Here is a 21,512-nt window from a genome sequence, read left to right as displayed (position 1 = left end):
TGAATGTGTCCGAAACACGTTTATTTTAAATAAGGAAAATCATCCTGTTGGCAAGAGGGTTTAGAGTTGAGTTGAAAAATCTGACAAAATTAGGCGATTGTTTTCGAATTATTTAAAATTGATTTGGGATGTGGTCCGGAAAAAATTCGTCAAAACCCTGTATAAGGACCACCTCAATGTTACATATAGCGGGAAAGTTCGGTGCGTCAAAAGCTCCCGTCGTCGGCTCAATCTTAATCGTACTAAATCCAGTCGTCGAAGCTTATCTTTGTGTTAAACGGAATCCAGTACATTTAACACGGCGCTGCTGAGCTTCGCCTCCAACATTTTCATCCCTGAATGTAAGATCCTTTATCTACTTCCGCCTCTGAAACTATGGAGATTTTCTACGTGTTGAATGTAGCTCGTGGATGAGTATAAACTTTATGCGACTTGAGCTTTTTTCGGAGGGGAATTAACAGCTTGAAATTTTTAAGTCCCTGCAAGCGTCCAATTCGTTTCAATTTTTGTTTTGAGAGAAAAATTAGAAAAAATTGTCAAATCACACAAAACTCCGTAAAATGTAGTATAAAATCAAGTCGAATCCGAATTCTTCGACGCTTCATTGAATATTCAAACTTCTTTGATTGACGTGAAATTTTATCGATCAATTATGTTTTATAAAATTAGTATCTTGCCTGTTTGAATCGTTTATTCGCTCAATACATTCCTAGATATTCATTCAAGTAACATATGAAGCTAGTGTTATTGAAAAAGCTCCTGGCTAAATACTTTTTCTCATCGAAATTCGAAATAAAATCCACCACTTTCCTAGTACTTCGAAAGAAGAAAAATTGCTGTTCAATTTGCGATCTACGATTGATATTTAATCATGCCACTGTTAATATTAACTTAAAATTTCAGCTAAAACGTATTTTATGATGAGGAGAAATTCGATATAGAAAATATTTTGATAATAAATTTCATCATACACATTTTAACGATCAAATCGCAAAGTGGCAAAGCAACGTTTTTTTACTCTATAAAACAAATTACGATATTGTTTTAAATTGTTCCGAAAAAAATGTTTGAAAAACAGTAATTTTTGAAGTTATTTGAATCGATGCATACAATTAGTCTAAACGAACCGGAAAATATTTGTTTCGTTAAAATTTATAAATGCTTTTAAATCTGGATATCGAAGTCAACATGTTAAACACGATGGGGAAAAATTGTCAAATGTCAAGAATATTTATGCGATATTCAAAAATCTGCATAAACAAAACGTCTTCAAATCGCACAAAAACAAATTTTTCTGCGTTTCTAAGGCCTGAGACTTCGTTATAAAACTGTTTGCGCTCCTTTTTGTTTACAGAAATCACCTGCCCAATACCAACGTCCCCAAAAAGTGGACATATAGTCGAACACAAGCGGAGTACGAAAAAGCGGAATCTTCGATACAAAGTTGGCGCCCTGGTCCAGTTCGCTTGTCAGCCTGGTCATCAGCTGGTCGGTGAATCTTCTGCGATCTGCACCGAAGGTGGAAGCTGGTCGCACCCAACGCCGATATGTAAGAAATTTTGCTGTCATTTTTAACGTGGCATATTTTCGGGTTTCAGTTTTTTATTTATTTTTTTTTTTTCTTATTTTGCGGACTTTCAAAACATTGGCGAGTTGGTAAAAACGAGCCGTGATCGAATCGAATCAAACAGCGAAGTTTGATTCAAATATTTCAAATTATTCTAGTGTTTTGAATAGTTTGAATTAGACCGATCAGTGACTCAAATAGTTTAAATTATTCAAGTTGTTCGGTTCAAATTCCAGAATCTAAATTTTCGTGAGTTTGTTTTCGAAATACTTGCAACTAAAAGTTCAATTGAAGACAGAAACTTGAATGGAAATTGTAAAAATTAGGTAAATTTTAAGTAAAGAGATAAGAAAATTCGAACGACTGATAAATTTCGGAAATATGAGAATCTGCAAAATAAGAATCAACAAACAAATAAATACAGCGTGGATGAATAATTGCATATTTGAGGTTTCGTTTGAATTATTCAGATATATTGTCACAGGTATGTAAATTTTTTTTTAAAGAGGAATCAAAGGTACGAAGATTATGCAACCGAATAATTCGGGAAATATGAAATTATGCGAACTCGAATCGGTCTGCTAAAAAAATTTAAACTATTCGAAGACCCGAATCGCTCGAAAAAATTTAATTGTTCGAAGAATAATTATTCCTGATTTTGAATTACTTGCACACCCGAAGACCAAAAACTACCTATCACAAGTCATATTTTTCTCCTGTTTATCTTGTGGGCGAAAGAGAAAAATAGAGAACGATAAGGAAAGAGTACGAATTTTCCGTGAAAAATATTCCTCGCTGCGAATCTGACGGGCGGCATGAAACGCCCGATATTTCAAGACTTCTTGTTCCGGAAACAGCATTTCCGCTGCAGAACAACGGAGCTGTAAGCGAACTGTGGTCGGTCGTAACGTGATTTTAAAAGTTTCGCTTTCCGATCCTTGTATGGAATGTTTATATTACAGTGGCTGGTGATCGAGGAACTGTTGGAGGGTGAATGAAAAGCGAGCGTGTACATTTCTCCTTTATTTTTCGCGAGAAGTTTGACGTTGTTGTTTTTTTTCTTTTTTTACAACTTTCGTGGTTTTTTTTTTTTTTTTTTTTTTCAAACACTGCACAGTGCTCTTTTCATCCCTGTCTAAAAACACGCCGCATGGAAAACTTCCAACTGCGAAATGCAAATTACTCACCGGCCGGAGTATCGGCGTAACCAAAAACTTTTTATTATCGCTCTTTACTTTATTCTACGGCTCTTTTTTCCTTCCCGATTGGCGAACCACGTTTAACGACTGCAGGAGCCGTCAATCTTTGTTCGAATTTATGATGAAAAATAATTTTTTTGAATTCACAAATCCCGTGCGAAGAATACGAAGGACGGTTGGAATTAACGTGGCAATCAAAAATGGCATGGTCCTTGTTTTCGTTGGAAATGTGCATTCGATGCAATTCTAATAATAATAGTCGATACTCCGCGACTTTGATAACTGCTTCTAACAACAGCCATTTAAACAAAAAAAAGTTCATATCACGAAATTTTACGCAAGAGCTGTTGAATTGTCTGGGAAATGGCTTGAAATATATTTCTCCGAAAATATGTTTCTTCTTCGTTTGAATTTTCACTTGTCTAACAATTAGTATGTACCTGAATGTATGGGCCATGGCTTTTTTTCAATTTGTGGTCATTTTTATTCAACGCTAAATATTTTGCAACTTGCAGCTGTCGCAACGTTGTTTGGCATTGCAAATGTGTTATAACTTCGACCGAAGCAGCTTTACCCTATTTTCTCGAGTAAACGCATGCAGTGCCACTTTTTAGATCAAATTTTTCAATCATTTTCACAAGTCCTTTCTCACATACGAGGATCCAGTAAATCTACATAAATTTAACGTAGTTGTTTCATTACAATCGAACCTATGGCTCATTTTTGTTTTCCAACTACTGACAGTAAATATGACTTTATTGTATCTATGATCGTGCCATGTTATATTATTGAGCATAACTTTGAGGCAAATGAAGAAGCTCAATCATGGATTGAACTGAATCAATCTGATGCAGTATTCAGCATCGTCTTATTACAGTCTTTAATTTTTGGGTGAAATGAAATACAAAGTGCATTTGTATTGTATTTGAAGATTTTCTGTACCACAAGTTTGAAGAATACCATTTCATTTTCTAATATCTTTCCAACAAAATTTAGCTCCACATTTGCGCATGCGCTTCGTAGATGTGCATTTGCTTGCACAGATTGGTTGGACTCCTAGACATTTAGAAAAAAATCTATAGTTGTACTAAGTTCCTCTAATAGAGCTTTTTCATAAAAGTACAGCTATGACTCCGAATTTTTTATTTCGTCCCTAAATCTTTATTTTTTGTGTTCATTCTTTATTTTTGCGAAAAAATTCAGTACTTGGCTGTAAGGATTGATTTCAATATTTTCTGTAGGTGATGGTATTTCTGTTGGTATTTATTAAGGTGTTATTATTTGAATGGCTTCTAAGCTGTAGAGTAAAGTTTTTTTCATCAGTTTCCACTTTAATGTACCTCGTGCAATATTTTTCCACTCGAGGTGCCTTTGCGGGATTTCATTAGTTTTTGTAGACTTTAATAACTTCGATACGCAAAGAATTTTTTCGTGATCTAGTTTTTTTGAGCATCTAGTTTAGGTAGACTTACCCTTGAATTAGTTCATGACGATGAACGTCATTCTCCTGCACTATCTTACACAAATTAAATAAGTATCCAGAAATTTTTCTCAGCGCTGTAACTAAAACGGTTCTCTGTTCGGAGGTTTCAAAATGTTTGCCAAAAATCTTATTGCTCACTTTGCATGTTCAAAGATTTGCGTGCCTTGTATCTCGAAAGATTCTCTTCCCAAGTTCGACCTTATTTTTCGAATGAGGATAGTTTTGTTACCACTTACTGGAAGCATTTAAGTTCAGAATGAACTAATCTTTACATTGCATGGAAAATAATAATTTGACTGCACAAACCTCTGAATTCACAATATAAATTCTATTACGCGTGCCTGAAAATTATCAATTCACATACTGCTACAATTTTTGTATTTCAAGTCCTGTAATTGTCCCATTACGTACTAATTAGTAAGTGAAAAATAAAAATATATTTCGAAAAGCAAACTGTTCTGCATTACACACATTTTCTTACGTCGAAATAGAAATACTCACCAGTCGGTTATACTTGTATTACGGACAAACTAAAAATGAAATGAATTTTCTAATCCTGTCTGATAAGTAAATCTTTTCTCACGTAAGGTCAACGTGATAAATTTCTCACATGCACGTTTTAGATCGTGCTTTTGTTTCATTACAACGATTAATTCAACAACTCAGCTCTCATAGTCTTAAATGCGCGAGCATCATTGTTTAAGAAAGCGAAACTGCTCGTTAGACGAAAATTCTAAAGTGAACTGACCGTTTCGACGAGATCCGGAATTAATAAATTATATACATCTCGGCTCTCCGTTTACTAATTACAAATAAAAGCTTTTCGAACCTGCATTCTAGATACAATGCTCGAATATCGCAGTTGATCGTAAAGAGGGAGAAAATTCTCACCATATGTTCCATTCGCGACAAAGAGACTACGTTGGCTTCTTTTTTTCTCTCTCTTTCTTTTTTTTAATCTACCTAGTGCGAGACTTTATTGACAATGAGTCTCTTGATACGACTAATCGCAATTTTACTAATCCGACTAATAATAATTCGAGTTCAGTTATAATTATATGAAGTGACGTGAGGCCATTTCAGTTCGTTGCAAGTCATTCGGTCACCTATATTCAGGGGTTATACCCAATCAGAGGACCGAAAAAGCGTTTTTTTTCAAGGATTCTTCACGAAGAGACATTTAAATTTATTAATATACAAATTTATATACATATTGGGGTAACATTGAACTTTATTCTGATATTTATTATTCATAAAAATAATGATTTCTAAAGCTGCTATGGCCGATCTCCGGGAACACCTCTAAAAAATTTCCCCTTAATTTGTTTATGAAATAAAAAATATTTATCGATGAGAAAAAACCTTACGTTAAGGACGAAAAAATGTATTCACAAAGCTTGTGCAAAAATTTGAGACCGATCGGTTCAGCCGTTTCCGAGAAATCTTGCTCACCGACTTTGGAAATATAGTTTTAAGACCAATGCGTTCAAAGTTTCAAAAGCAAAATTTTAATACGCTGCGGGGCGTCTTTGCTAATGTTCGCGTAACTTCGAGAATATTTGTCGGATCGATGTGAAATTTTCACGTTACGAAAATGAAGTTCAAAAAAATAAAAAAAATAAATAAAAAACAAGTTCAAATAATCCTGGACCGATCGAACTTGCAAAGTCAAAACCTTGATGTCGGATGTTTCAGGCAAGGTGAGATGTCCGTATCCTGGGGATCCACCGCACGGCAGAATCGCTCCATTGAAGTTCTGGTACGAGCCTGGCGACAATATCCAGGTGACGTGTTCACCGGGCTACGTAACACCTTTGGAACCAGTGAAGAGGCCCACATGCCGAGAGAACGGCATTTGGAGTGGTCCCCCGCCCCCGTGTCGATCCTACAAAGACGTTTAAAAATTAAAGCTCGACTCGAGTCCGATGACGTTCCAAAATTGCGTTGCCTCACCTTGTCTCGTTCCATCGCGTCTCCTGTTTCTGAGAGGCGAGGCACGCGAGGTTTGAGTACACGTTACAATACACGCGCATACGTGAATACATACATAAATACATACATGCTAGTCGTGAGGAAATCGGTTTGATTTCAGGTTTCGCGCGACCTTTAAGCCCCCGAATACCGCCCAACAACAGTCCAAAAGCATTCCTCGCAGGGAACATCTACCTATATGTATATATATATATACACACATACACATATATGTACATGCGATTCGAACTTCGAATCGTTCGTGGGTCCGCTACCACGTGTTCCTCTCTGTAAGGCGATTCCGTTCTCTGGCCGAAAAAAAAAGGAAAAAGAAAAAGAAAAATGCAAGAAAAGAAAAAGACAAAAAGAAAATGAAACTAACAAAACATCGACGACATTTTATACATACCTAGACACATATACCGAGTAAGCTTATTTTATTTTTTATACATCGTGTAACGTATCGTAAATTTATCTCCGGAGACTTGAGACGAGAGTGGATCACCCCCGTCATCAATGAGACTAATTTGTCACGCGCGATTTATGAGATTCGTTCAACGGTAAGGCCGAAATACGAGGGAATTAAAACGCACGAACACGATATGATTACCCATCGTTGGGTATACTATACATATAAATAGTATGTGAGGTATTCCATGCCAACTGAGAGGAAATTTTCCCTGACCCCCGCCAACTTGCTTCATTATTTTTTATATGATTCTACAACCTAAAAAAAGCGCTCACCATTTTTTTCAGATTTTTCGCCCCAACCATTCTTTTTAAAAAAATGTTACAAACCCTTTTATGGTCCTAAAAAAAACTCCATTTTTTATTTTTTTACAAAAATTAAAATAATTTCTAGGTCCCAAAACAAACATTTTGAGCCATAGTTCAGAGGGGTGAATTGATTTTTTGTATTTTTTAAATATTTTTTTTAGGAATAATTTTTCTTATTTTGTATGTATACAAAAAATATGTTATGTTTCTAACATTTTTTAAAAAAGAATGGTTGGGAGGAAAAATCTGAAAAAAATGGTGAGTGCTTTTTGTAGGTTGTAGAATCATATAAAAAATGGTGAAGCAAATTGGCGGGGGTCAGGGAAAATGCCCTCTCAGTTGGCATGGAATACCTCATATATTATAGTGGTTCTGAGCAACAACAATCATATAAACAATTAGACGTGCAAAGATATTTGTTGGGAGGTGAGCTACACGCACCGCGACAGTATCGGGTGACTTGAAACCGAACTGCGCATGCGCCAAATCACGTGATTCGATCGGTAGATTTCTCATAAACTCGTCAAATTGCCCAACTTACTCATCGCAACGAGACGCTAGTCGTCAAAATTCCCAGGCAACTCGAGGTTTATGTTGCGTCGCGAATTTTAGACGGCCAGAATGTAACGGGCTACGTTTGAGTCAACATAACCTCGGCGTCCAGCGTTGCCAACTTATCGGACAAGTATTTCTTTAAATGGCGTGAAAACAATTCTTTACATTGCACTGCAATAATTCTTGATATGAGTATCTTATATTCTGAATTGTCAGTATAAAAGTGTATTTGGAACTTTTGTTTGTGTAAAATATTTTTATTTTTAATATTTACGAACCATTAACTTGTCAAGAAGTGCGTTCGCAAATCATTTTTTCTCACGAATCTCACGATTGATTGATTTTAGTCTGTTGTTTCGATTTTACAGACCAGTTTTAGAGATTTCGCTGTCAGTCTTGAAATTCCGTCTGAGATCATTAGATTTTTTTCAGACTTCGGCCTTAAAAGACATGTTTTTTTCAGAAGAAAGGAACTTTTTTTTGTTTTTTGTTTGAACGGACTAAAATTTCTATAGGTTTGGCAACGCTGCCTCGGTCCGTTTGCGCCTATCAATAATTCGCGTGAAGTTACTCGTTGTCTCATAGTTGGTCAGACTGTCTAAACAAACGAAAACATTGCGCATGCGCAATTGGATGTCAATTTTCCTGCGGCTGTCGCGCTACGTAAAATTGGGTGAAAGACTCGACGTATCGCAATTTTATATCGTACACGGAGAAATTTCATATAATTGTGAAGCATTCAAGCTAGAACGCGTAAAATCCAACTGTAGGAAAGTGGAGCGGAGACGGTGAGTCGCGTGAGTTGCGCCGTGTTTGCAGGGAAATATTAATTAAGCAACCCTGTAGCCATAGCTCGCATGTGTAAATATAATTCCAGTGTGGTGTTATAGTTGTATAAATAAGGGTTAGTCCTATAAGTCCAGCCTTTACTACAGGCCTATATATATATATAATGATATATATAGTTTACACCCCGTCGTTGTTAATCATACATATATGCCATGCGGTACCCGTTAGAATCCCTTCAATAACGGGTAGTTATATGACGCGGCAGTGTATGGTATATCGAATCAACGACGCGGAATACCCTTAGATCGTTTCTTTTCACATTGATGTATAATAAAGCTAACGTTTATTCTTTAACAATGCGTTATTGTTTTTCTTGTGTCTCAGGAATATACCCTTGCAGAAAAGTACACTGTAAAAAAAAAAAAAAAAAAAAAAATGCGATGCGGACTTCCATGGAATATCCTTTAGTGTCAATCCAACGATACGTGGTGCCGATCTAATACTAATTATCCTAAATCTAACACTATCTGACGTTCAAGTTCTGAATTGACCTAATTTTAACACCGTCAATTTTTTACACTATAAACTCGTATAAGTGAAGTATACACTTCGTGAAGTATAACAATTGGTAAGAATACAACGAGGTTCTTGCTTCAGCTTTAGAATATTCAAGTGAGTCGTTATTGTCAAAAGTTATTTTCTTTCATTGAGGTATGAACAATATTTCAACATTATACAAAAGTACGAATTGAGGACGAAGTTAGTTAACGTTGTCGTAACAATGCGTGCTTAGGAAATATCGTTACCTCGCACTTTTGTGTATGTCTGAAATTTAGTAAACCGTGATAAATAAAATATACTCATATTTTGCAAAACCAACTCGAAAGTCAGTCCAAAACGGCCCAATAATGATATTTTTCATAACGATGAAGTTAGTAACGTTACCGCAACGATGCATGTTCGAGATAAATCGCTACTTCGCATCATTAGGAACGTTCGAGACTTAGTAAACCATTATAAAAAAAAAATATACTTTAATTTTGAAACGCCAACTCCTTAAAAGTCATTTTTTAATTGCCCAATAACGATGATATTTTATCCTCAGGTTTCGTTACTGTAACTTTATTAACTTCAGCCTGATTACATTACCCGATGTTTCGTTGAGTTAACGTTACCAACTTCGGCTAACTTCAGCCTCATAGTACGAAAGAAAACATTCGAGTGGTCAACTGATTGATCAGTGCTCACATCAACAGCCTACCGGAAAAGTATCGCGAACGTAAGTATAGCGTGGTGTGTATCGTGGGGCAAGGTGTTATTATGACCATCTGATAATTGTGTTAAGTAGTTAATGCCATTGCTGAACGAAGAGCCAGCCGGAGCTATTTCATTGGACAAGTGAGTGGAAGTTGAGCGGGCTGGATCGTAATCCTTCGGTTGAAGTTCCACTTCAGCAACGCCAGGCAATAATAGTCTGCTCGTGGCTAATCAAATAGAAAACTTTCTCGGTATGGCTCCATCGGCGAAGCCACGTAAGCTTGTTCTCTCCAACTCTCTCCCTTTCTCTGTTATTATTATTTGTCCTGAAAACAGACAATCTTCGCACCCTCTTCAAACACTCTTTCCGTCGATTCAGCCGCAGCTGCAATACCTCGGCACGCTATCACCTACAAAATGTGGTTCGCTTTCCTTATTTTCCTCCATCGGAAAATACTTCGGCCTCCGAGTGTTATGAAAACACGCATTTAAAGTCTTTCAACGCGGATAACACATGCACTTTGAATTTTGTGTTAGAAAAGATGAGAAAAGTATTCAGTGACTTGGTTTTTCCTTGGAAAATCGTATGATTTTAAACTAGTTCTACAGATATCAGGACGACGTGAATTTGTTCATTGATTCTTGATTTTATCAATACCAAATATTCGAAAATATAATAAAATTTTCTTATTGACTAATCCACCAAATTTTAGCCACCTTTTTAAGGTAAAAATTTCTATCTGGCTCCAATTTTGAAAACATTCCGATCATTTTTATTAATTTTCCGAATTTGTCGAACCTCTTGTCGTTAGATAAAAAATATGATGCATTTTCTTTCTTTTCGTAATAAAAAATCCGATATTTGCGAATATTGAATTCATTTTGAGATAGACCTTCGGGAATCGCTATAGAAGACCACGTTTTTCGACATTTGGAGTCCGGTAGTGGCATCGTTATTATTTATAGGATATTATTATGGGCCCATTTTTCGGTCAAGTAAAAAAGTTTTCTATTCAGAGAAAATTCACAAAAAGTTTCAAATTTTCGAGAACGTAGCTTATAGGCGTTTTTTGTCAAAAGCGATGACTTTACGATTTCCAGAAAATTCTGAAAAATTAATTTTCGGTCATTCAAAAGAAACTTTTTACCCTTCGCAATTTATCTTCCAAATGCACAGTTTTCGATTTACTGAAGTTGAGATCTAAAACACCTACTTTCAAACGCTAGAAGTAAGAAATCTGAGAAAATTATAAAACATATGTTTGGTTGAGTAGAAGTAGGAAATGAATCGGTGACCAATTCGAGGGAGATCGGGGTCAAATCTTGTTCACGTTCATTTGGACTACCCCATATCTATGCACCATGGCAGGTTGGTGAGACATTTGAATCTTCATTCCGACAGCGGGAAGAGACGGAAATGAGAGACGAAATGTTAAATGGGAAAGGGAAGAAACAACAACTCAGGGACAGATGTCTTGCGCGTTGGGCAAGTCGTTTGTATTTGTAGGCTTGGCTGTTGTTCTCCATAATGAAAGCTGCAGGGCTCCCCAGAGAATACAACAGTCTAGACAGCCGTGCATAGAGAAAGACAAAGCGAACTCTACAGAGGCAATGGGAACGGGGTTAAAAGTCGCCAAGTCCATTAACAGTCAAGTCATATATTGCACCGTACATACTATATACATTACACTGGGACAACCTCTTGAAAATTGAAAATCAACTGCGCATGCGCGACTTTTATCGGTTGTTCGCACAGGCTGGCCATCCCGAGTTTCAGCTGTCAAATTGTTTCTGGGTGCGATGTAGTTGATACGAATTTTCGAGGTTAGAATCTCAAATAATTGATGTAGCGACTCGGTAAGGTTTGGGAAGCATTTGTCGTTGAGTCGGAAAGTTGATTCTTCGAAGAACGGTTGGAATTTAATGCTTATGCTCTTTGAAAAGTCAAACGTACACATTTTGTGTACGTTGGCCTGCCTGAGTCGCAGACAAGAATATCGCTGCGGGAAGATTTCGTCGACCAATGAGATTAAATTATTTGGCGCATGCGCGGTTGATTTTCAAATTTCAAGAGATCGTCCCGGTATATCATAAAGCCCCGTGATCAAAGTGCGGGATGGGTTTACAATTACCTTTCCACTCTCGTTGTCTTATTTCCATTTTTTATTTGCCGCAACATTTTCATTCCCATTCCCAGTCCCGTTCTCGCTTTCGCTCTCATTTTCGTTTTCATTTTCATTTTCATTCTCTCGTCTTGTCAGTTTAATAATGGAGTCTGGTACCTGTGCGCTTCGAACACTTTTTCGCGTCTCGTCTCCCTATCGCCATTCCTCTTATTGTAATCATTCAACAGAGCAGAAAGAAGCACGTGAACGTCGCCTGGAAAATCCAAGCGTGGCGAGTCCGGCCAAAACTTTCATTTTTCGTGCTCACGTGAAGCGAGGGTGAAATGTCATGCGCACTCTCAAACGAAGTTGATGAGAATCGTTATACACACGGGGCTTTTACGATAATGCCGAAACACTGCGCGAATATTTTTGTTTCATACTGCAGATTCGCTCTTTTCACGTTGCAGGTAAAGGTTGAGGTGTAAGTGCAATCTAGGTAAACAAGAGAAATTAATGTCGCAGTTACGAAAACACATTTATGACAGTTTTTGTACTATGTTCTTCCAACGTAACGCAAATATGACCCTCATAAATTATTGAATCTCCTGCATCTGAAGCAGTTTCGTTAGTTGCGTAACAGTTATATAACGATGAAAATTCTCTCTCGGTTGTCGCAACGAATAAATTGAACCGTCCATCCGATTCAGAGTCTTCAAATCCGATTCAGAGTCTTCAAGTCTGTAAGCCCCAATAATCCAACATTTTCATACACGAATCTTTTGTTAGTGAGATTGAATAGTGAGTAAAAAATGCGTCTTGAAAAACAATACATATATGTATAAGTTACAAAGTGTACAGATAATCCTATGAACTTTTGAGAGACAAGTTTGTTCAGCACAATTTAAGGAAAATTCTATTCTGCAATATTAACAAAACCAAGTTGAAAATTTGCGAGACACGAAATCCAAGAATTGACGAGTTTCTTTCTCCCCATAATAAGCAAATAATGTTATATTTTTTTTTTCATCTGTGGTACGGTCAGATTTTCCTCTCTTAGCAAATGGAATTGATTAATAATCATCCACTTTATTATGTCATTATTATGTTAGATAATATAAAGATCAAAAATCATGTAAACACGTTATCATTGCATGGAAATATGCCATGTATTAGACTGGTTTAAATCTTGTCCAACAATGAAACCTGCACTACTTTGTTCTATATATATATATATTATCTGGTTGTTTGATACGATACACTAAACTCTACATATAAGGTATTCCATGCCAACTCGATCAATAACTTTCCCTCTCTATTTTTTATTTTGTTCACAATTTTTGTATACGATTGTTCTAACTCTAAATAGTGTTTCTAATTTATTAAAAATTGTTTTCTCAAACAGTGTTTTTTTTGTATAAATTTTCTACCTCAAAATAGAAAGACATTTTTGATTTTCTCGAAAAAATTCTCATACATAATTCTCCTACCAAAGACGATTATTTTAGGCCATATCTGGACGTGGAAACTATTTTTCTTGTATTCATTTGACTGATTGAGAGTCATCTCTTTTTCGTAATTTTTTTCAAGTTATGATATTTATTGCCAATTATTTTTTTTTTTTTCATTCTCAAATTATAAATATATCGATGTGGGCATACGTTTATATTAATTTACGTCGAGATATTAATATATCTATCGCAATATACATACAACTATGAATACATCAATATATATTCGCATGCCAACAAAGCTGTAACATATGGCCAAATGTTCTCTAATTAATTCATATCAAAATGAAAGTATACATGGCACTGCATAAGTTTTTATGGCAGTTTCACGAAACGAGATTTTTTGAATTATTACAGTTCGATATTGGGCGTCCGTTATGCATAATTTCACATCTGCTTGGAGTTTGAAAATAAGTAATTACCAATAAAAATACCAAATGAAACAAATTGATGAAAAAAAAAACAAAAATCGTCAAATCAGTAAAATAAATAAAAGAGGAACAGTCTCCACTTCTGTATACAGCCTAAAATGATCGTCTTTGATCAAAGAATTTTTGACAATTTTCTGAAGTAGATGAAAAAAAATTTTCTCTCTTGTGCAGGTTTTTGAGTTCGTAGGAAAATAACCGCTGGAGAAAAAAAACCAGACATAATTATAAAGTGACCTTTGGAGTTAGGAGAATCGTATCAAAGATCATCAACGAAATAAAAATGATGATGGAAAATCAATGGCCGAGTTTGCATGAAATACCTCATATAGACGTAAACCTTCGTTTATTGATGCATCCAGCGGTCAATCAAGGTTTTAATAGCCTATGGAATCTAAAATAATCCAGCCAAGCCTCGTGGTTAAAGTGGGGGTAATGTAAACAGATCTGGACACTCGTGTGATTGTGAAAAATATCCGTTATCGCAAGTTCTTCAGTTCAGCCGAGGCTTTTTAAGGAAGTGGTCGAAGAACTCAGTTCCGTAATTTGTAGTTTGTCGAATTGATCTGAAGGTGCGTGTCGACTGTGAGAAAAAGTCCAGTGCCGTTTAGTGTTTTGTAATCAAAGAGTTCCGATGTTCACAAATCGTCGGTATCGAAATGTTCCGCAACCGATGTGCAACTAACGACAAGATGGCGGCCAAATGCTTGACAGAGCTAATTTAAACACAGGTATTTACTTTCCACTTTCGCTTTCAAAGTCAGAGACAAACTTCAATACGTAACTTGTTGTGCACGCATGTCGAAAGGTTGATATAACAGCGAAGATAATAACTCGTCGGTTTGTGTTGTTAAAAATGTTCACTCAAGCTGAAAATGAACACGCAACAATGCGACCGTAAACCCATTTCAGAAGTGGTTCTTGCGTTTTATACGACGATGCTTTAACGGTCAATCAGAGTGCCAAGTCAGCTCTTAAACCAACGCTGGGTGTAAATTTCTCGTGGAAAATTATACGTTTAATGGACGCTCAGTGTAATTAATTGCACCGTGTCTCGAGTCATCGGCAAATTCCAAATGCGCCGTTTGTGCGATGTCAAAAAAACTGTTGACAGAAAATAGACCTGGAGATTATCGTCAGTTTACTCATAGATGCCTGTTACAGGTTTCACTCGTGAAATGAATGAGGCTGAAGTTAGTAACGTCAACGTAACGATACGTCAGGAGAAAAAAAATCAATACCGGGCAATTTTAGGATGACTTTCAAATAATTGGCTTTTCAGAATAAGTGTATATTTTTTTTTATAGTCGTTTGCTAAATCTCGGAATGTCAAAAAAGTACGAATTACAGGTTTCTTACAAACATGACAGAAAAGTCACGTATTTTGGATACGTTTTCTTAAAAGCGTTCTATATCACAATTAAGAAGTTTCCGGGATATTTATCGAAGAGTTTCGTAGACAGAAATTTCGTTAAAAGTTCACGTGTATTTAGAAAAATCAAGGAATTCATTTAACGCGACAAAAAAAAAAAAAAAAAATAAGAAAGAATATTCTAACTTCAGGGCATTATTATTATTCAAATTTAAGGTTCTCATCACCTTTATTGTGGTTAATTTTTTCTCCATTTTTATCTTATCACAAAGTGTTTAATATTGTCGAAGAGACTCACTTTTGGTTGAGAATCTATGCGACAAATGCATCCTCAAAGACGATTCGGTACGTCGTACTTCGAACAAAGCTTAGCAGAGAGAGAAAGCTTATTTCCAAGAAGAAAGCCGTGAGTCGACAAAGGCGGACACCACGTGACAGACACACATAGTAAATTCCATTTGTACCTAGTACTAGTATTTTTTTTTTTTTTCGATTTTTGATTTTTGATTTTTTTTTGAGACGGGCATATTTGCATCGTTACAACGCTAATAATTTTCTATTACCAATCGGTAAAAAACTGTCCCGTCGAGCGAGCTCTGCGTGTCGTTGCTGGGATTATTGAACTCGAGTCTCCCCGGCGAGTCGGCTCGTCGAATTAAAAAAAAAAAAGAAAAAAAAAACAGTGCTCACGTCTGAGTCGCCGCGATAAAAATAAAACCGCGACTGCGATACGAGCCTCTCGAGGATAGTTCTCGATGTCTGGTTCTGGTGCGGCACCGCGGTTGGAATGATATAACCGTCATACCCTTGTGAAGGGGGGCAAAAGATATTATTAAGGCGGGGGGGGGGGGGGGGGGGGGGGAGTAAATATATTTGAATACATTTGTCGGAAGATGATGAGCTGGTTGAGATGCATGAGCGAGTCCTTCACGGTTCCCTCGGGACAACGATGTCGGGGGGGGGAAGGAGGAACGGGGATGAAGCCTCGTCACCGTGCGACAACCCCTGCAGCCACTTCACACACTCGATGGAACATCCATTCGTTACCCTCGAATTCCCCTGCAGGTCCGCGCCTCTTCGCAACTTCGATAACCTTCGTGTCTCTATTAAACAGTTTCCAATATTTCCATCCACCCTTGATCCGCGTGTATAGAAATTCCCCCTCGTAGACTTAATCAGTTGCAATTCTCGCAGTATGGTCGGAAATATTCGGGATTGTTCGTAATTACCGTGACAGAATACGCAGATTCTCAGATAAATTTAGTTTATTGGATAACCAACGAAAATACGTACGTATGCAATAATGGTACACGGTGCATAGGTATACGTTGTACAGGGTGTCCCATTTTAACTTTCGAAAGAAAATTTATGGAACTTCGTCGGGGCTGGCTAAAAATGTTTCGTACGATGAGAGAAATTTTTAGTTCCGGTTACCGTTCGTTAATTAACTACTTACATTTTTTTACAACAATCGAAAAATATTGTTCCAGGCAGAAAATGAAAATTAGTTCTCTAGCCGTTACCGGAAAGTCTAGTATCTGTTTACTATTCTTTCTCATTACGATCATTGTTACTAGATTTTCTTGCAACTGTGGCGAAAATTTCATGCTTGTGCAACAATTTTTAAGTTCAACTTTTGATTTCTAAATCGGAACGCCTATTTTTGACTCCGGATCCGAAAAGAGCGAAAAATTCTAGGTTCACGCGAGGTTTCACGAATAAAGCCAGCTCAACCTTTTCAGTTCATTTATGAGTAAAAATAATTGTTTCAATAAAAACTGTCTATTTCTTGACCTCAGATTTGGAGAATGTGAAAAATTCTTCGCTGGAACAAAAATTTTTATTGGAATAAATTGCTTTCGACTCTCAGCTGTTGAACGAAAAATTTGTCGCCCTCTCCAAATCCGGGGTCAAAAATAGAAATTTTTATCGAAACAAATGTTTTGACTCACAAATGAACTAAAAAGGCTGAGTTGGCTTTATACGTGAAACCTCGTATGAACGTAGAATTTTTCGTTTTTTTCGAATTCTTGGACAAAAATAGGGGTTCCCATTTACAAAATAATAGTTGGTCATCATAGCACGTCCGCTCAGATTCCAATAAATTTCGTATGAAACATATTTTGCTAGCCTTAACGATTTTCGATAAATTTTGCTGCGAAAGTTAAAATGTGACATCCTGACGAAGGTATGGTAAGAAAAGAAAAGCAGTCGTGTTTAGGAGTGGACTTGAAAACTGGCCATCACGTAACATTTACCCAACACTGAACACTAAAAAAACACATTTCCAATATTATTCAACCTTTTATCTTTTCGCGAATAACAAAACTGATTTGTATACCTTCCGAAACTGATTCAATAGTTCGTTTCTAACAATGTCTTCGCTCCAACTACACTTACTTTATTCGAAGCAATGTTTTACAATCCATTCTTCTAGTTTTTCCTTGATAGTACGCAATTTCTTACTTTTGAGTATCCGAAATTTCTCCTCCTTCTCCGTCACCAAATTAAAAACTTATCGGTAACGAATTTTTTCTGGTAAGTGAGATTCTGTTTTTTCATCGCGTCAAACCAGACTCGACGAAGATCTCTTGCGTGTGAATTTTCACCAACTTGGAATTGCATATTTCGCTGTGTATCGTTAAAATCTGCACGTCATTTTCCACGTAATTTTCACGAAGCGAGGAAGATTTATTTGCAAGGAGTTGGAACATGTCTCGAGGGCATTTTGATTCATCACGAAGTCTTATTATACCTATATATGGTAATAATATACATATATAATCTTCTTCTGAAGTATATAATCAGTTCAAAGTTAGATCAGCGAAATGAAGGTGAGCGCATAGCCTAGAGGCAGTCTAACAATAAGGGCACAGACATGCAGTGTGTACGGTTAATGCGAAAGCTTTGAAGTTCGACGGGGATATTGTAAAATGACGCCCCACGTGAGGTTCCTCACTGAATTTCGATCGAAAGTTTCTCCTGAAATTTTCTTCAAACTATGCGAATGTGCCTAAGGCCAAACAGCCGGTGTCCGATAGAGTTCAAAGACATTTCGAGAATCCAACAAAGAAAAGCACCCAATGACACGTACCTCGCCGATTTTCTTCATTCTTCGTAAGTCCCGAAAGTCCCAAAGGGTGTGAAAAAAGAAAAGAGAACAGAAGCAATCGTACAGTGTTGTATGAAACGTCATAGAACAACGTGTAGAACAATTTGGATTTTATGGAAGCTCTTAGATGTTTTACCGAACCTTTGACGATATGCGATTTTCCGATCACTTCACTGGAGAATTTAGTTGTAAAATCCGTTAAACGCGTTGACTGATGTTCACAAACTCAATTTGCATTCGCAAGATCGGCAAAGTACGAGTATTGATATGAGGATTGCGAAGAGCAAAAGCTCGTGGAACATTCTAGGGATACTGAAGAACATCGATCTATACTTGGATATGAAACCGAATACAGTTCGGTTTTGTATTATTCGAATAAAATTTCAGCTATTCACGAAACGAGCTTCAATGTAATTAAGCTTCGTCGTTAATAAATCATCCACTTTGAACCAGGCAATCGACTAGGAAGGCACCAGCAATAGTCAAGGAAGCCCGCAGACCTACGGAGTGCGGATCAGCTTAAACTTTTCCTCGCAAAGGTCGACGGGTCAAGTGAGTACTTGAAGAAAGCAATTATCCCGTAAGCGGGGTATCGGGATGGGATTAATATTGAAGCTCGAGCCGCCATAGATACAGCTGAAATATCATCGACAGCGCCAGCGCTAAGCCGCGGTCGACAAAAAGGATTTTATGCTTTATTAGGTCCTTCGTTGGTACTTCAGAAAGCACCTCCTCGTTATACTCCATTGTGTAGGTTCAATTTCCACCCTTACATTTGGAGAAAAATGTATTTGTGCAAATGATCGTTTGAAACAAAGAGTATAAGAGTATAAGAAGTGAAACGTCACTTTGAAAATTTTAGCATTGCTTCTTGTGAGAATTATAGCGAACAAGTATGAAAAGATAACCACTGGTACGATGCTTGGGAAATGAATCTCAGCAAAATTGAATGACAGAAGCTGAAATATCAACAATTTCGTAAGCGGTTTCGTAATTAGAACTTTCAAGATAATCGGATTCCGATATTTTTCACGCAATCGATTAATAATGTCCCTTCAAAATATTAGACTCAGATAAAAATCACCAGAGTTTGATAGTGCTGAAGGTTCTAATTATAATGTTCTCTGTCAAATTGTTGACATCTTCGCTTAAGTTTTTGGAATTTTATGAGATTGGTTTACGTTACATAGTAAGTATATTATTTTATTCGAGTTGACTCGCACTGACTCTAAGAGTACTGATAGAGATTTTTTTAAACGTTCGTTGTGATCTGTCATTGATCGAATCACATCGACAGAATGGATCGCGAACAATTGTTATTTTTTAAATACCATCAGGTTTTATTGATCAGCTCAACTACAAATTCATCTATTATACGATTCAATAATATTGTCAGCTTGAATTTGAACTATCGAACACATCCTTTGCTTCGTTCCTATCTTTAAGGAGGGTCTGAAATCTTACCAATTTTTACGAGGCTTGTTTTAAAGAAAACGAAAACACTTGGAGAGATTTCAGTTCGAGGGCTTTATTACTTACACTTTGGATGAATTTTCAGAAATTTTTTTATTAAAATTAGTAAAAAAATGGTGGCACGGCGCATATAAGTAGAGAACATCTCCTGACATCACTGTCCGACTTGTAAAATACAGAAAATATTTTGTTGAGTAAAAAAAAAAAATCGTTTCGGGTTCGAGCTCGTACCCCAAACATTAGGAAATTTTTTTCTCTTCTAAATATACACGATAATGAACAAAAAATTTCATTTTTCGACCAAGAAGTTGTTGGAAAAATTTGTATCAAAAAATGATGGGATTGATATTCAAAAATCTGGACACGAGCTCGAATCGATGAACAAGTTTTCACGATTGCGTCAAGGTTTCAAGTCGATCGGGTAAAAATTGATCGAGGAATCTGCGCCACCGGATTTAAAACGTTGTCGTTCGCTAATTAAATGCGTCATGCCACGAATTAATTTCAATGAAAAAAATTGTCAAATGTTCTTGAAACCATAAACAATAAAGTCCTCAAACTCAAATTGTTCCGAGTGTCTTCATTTTGTGGAAATAAAAAAAAAAATAATAAAAATGAAATAAAGAAAATAAAAATAATACCCACCCTCAACGCATTTTGTTCACCCTCTTCACTCCATAAACGTACTTTAGCCACCAAGAAGTCTAGCAGAGTCTCGGAAGAAGATAAAACGCGGGTATGATTGACGTTAGAATATTCCTGGCAAGATAATCCGCTTCTCATGCAGATTATCGGAATGGGTTTATAATTAGGTTTGCGACAAAGAATGCGCGGCGCGCTTCGGGCGGCTTGCAAGCTCCGGCGGACCGGCGAAACTTTCGCTCAAAGGTTAGGTGAAACAATTAACGGTCCCCCATCCGCGGCGTTGCTTCGCCGCCTTGTCTGGGCTAATATATCGCCCAAAAAACTTGGGACAGCTTGCGCCGGCTGCGCTGCTGCCCCGAAAGGGAAGAACTGAAAAGGCGGGGCGAAACGGCGGGGAAAAGGGGTCCGGAATTGCGTCTGCGAAGATAGCTGCCAGAGTGAGTTGCAAAAAGTAGCAGAAGGTGCCGCAAGAGAAATAACAATTTCCGTTTTTTCTCACCTTTTTCTCACCGCCCTCAGGATCTCTTTCCCTTATTTTCCCTCTCATGCTTCTCTCTCTCTCTCTTCTCAACCTACAGCCCCAGTTTTTCCCGAGAACCACACAAAAACAAATGGCCTCTGCCAATTAGTTTTTATTCGAGCAGGTCATCTTTTCCCTCGCTATTTCGCAGACGGGAAACAAAGACCAGTATTTCAAATGAATTTCGGGGGAGCTCGGATATCTTTCAGCCCAAATGATTATATCCGTAAACCGCGTCCTCTTGTTAACTCAAAATTGTCTTTTCATCGCTGCTTAGTTTGGATCATGCATGTAATAATACCGGTCACAAGTGTTCGTCAAATTATTGTATCAAGGTGAATGTACCAGTTATTGAACCTGACTCCCAATTATTGATCTCTTTTCGTTGTATTTGTTTGATTCTTAGTCGTAAAATTGCCGAAAATAAATTTGTAATGTCTAACCCTCTGTCAATTTGTTCGAGTCGTCGAGAAATTCACAATTTGTGCTGTCAATTTTTTAATTTTAAATTAAATGTGTCAAGAACGAGGATCTTTTCAAAAATACAAAAATCAGAAGTATTGAAATACTTGTTACAAATATCGTTAAAATTAATAGAAATTTACCAGACTTTCTCCCTTTCACCTTGCGATCGCTCATTTTATTCGAAGTATGTACTGTTTTTTACAAATTCAAATCACTGAAACGAATGTTTTCTTTCATAGATGATCATCGATATCGCCATTTATTCAACCTTATCAATATTGCT

The 21,512-nt window shown here is 36.9% G+C and overlaps 1 protein-coding gene across 2 annotated transcripts in view; it reads left to right on the top strand.

The window, feature by feature from the left end:
- The window catches only part of LOC124308906 (locomotion-related protein Hikaru genki), a 58,118-nt gene extending 51,041 nt beyond the window's left edge, over window positions 1–7,077 (top strand). For both annotated transcript variants that reach the window (XM_046772068.1, XM_046772067.1), the window contains 2 exons: window positions 1,355–1,549; window positions 5,945–7,077. In XM_046772068.1, the coding sequence (XP_046628024.1) occupies window positions 1,355–1,549; window positions 5,945–6,150 (401 nt within the window). In that variant the 3' untranslated portion in view covers window positions 6,151–7,077. The remainder of the gene's footprint in view (window positions 1–1,354; window positions 1,550–5,944) is intronic.
- Window positions 7,078–21,512: the final 14,435 nt, after the last annotated feature.

Source organism: Neodiprion virginianus, chromosome 7 (assembly GCF_021901495.1).
Source record: "Neodiprion virginianus isolate iyNeoVirg1 chromosome 7, iyNeoVirg1.1, whole genome shotgun sequence".
Lineage (NCBI taxonomy): Eukaryota > Metazoa > Arthropoda > Insecta > Hymenoptera > Diprionidae > Neodiprion > Neodiprion virginianus.
This window is presented reverse-complemented; position numbering and strand designations above follow the sequence as displayed.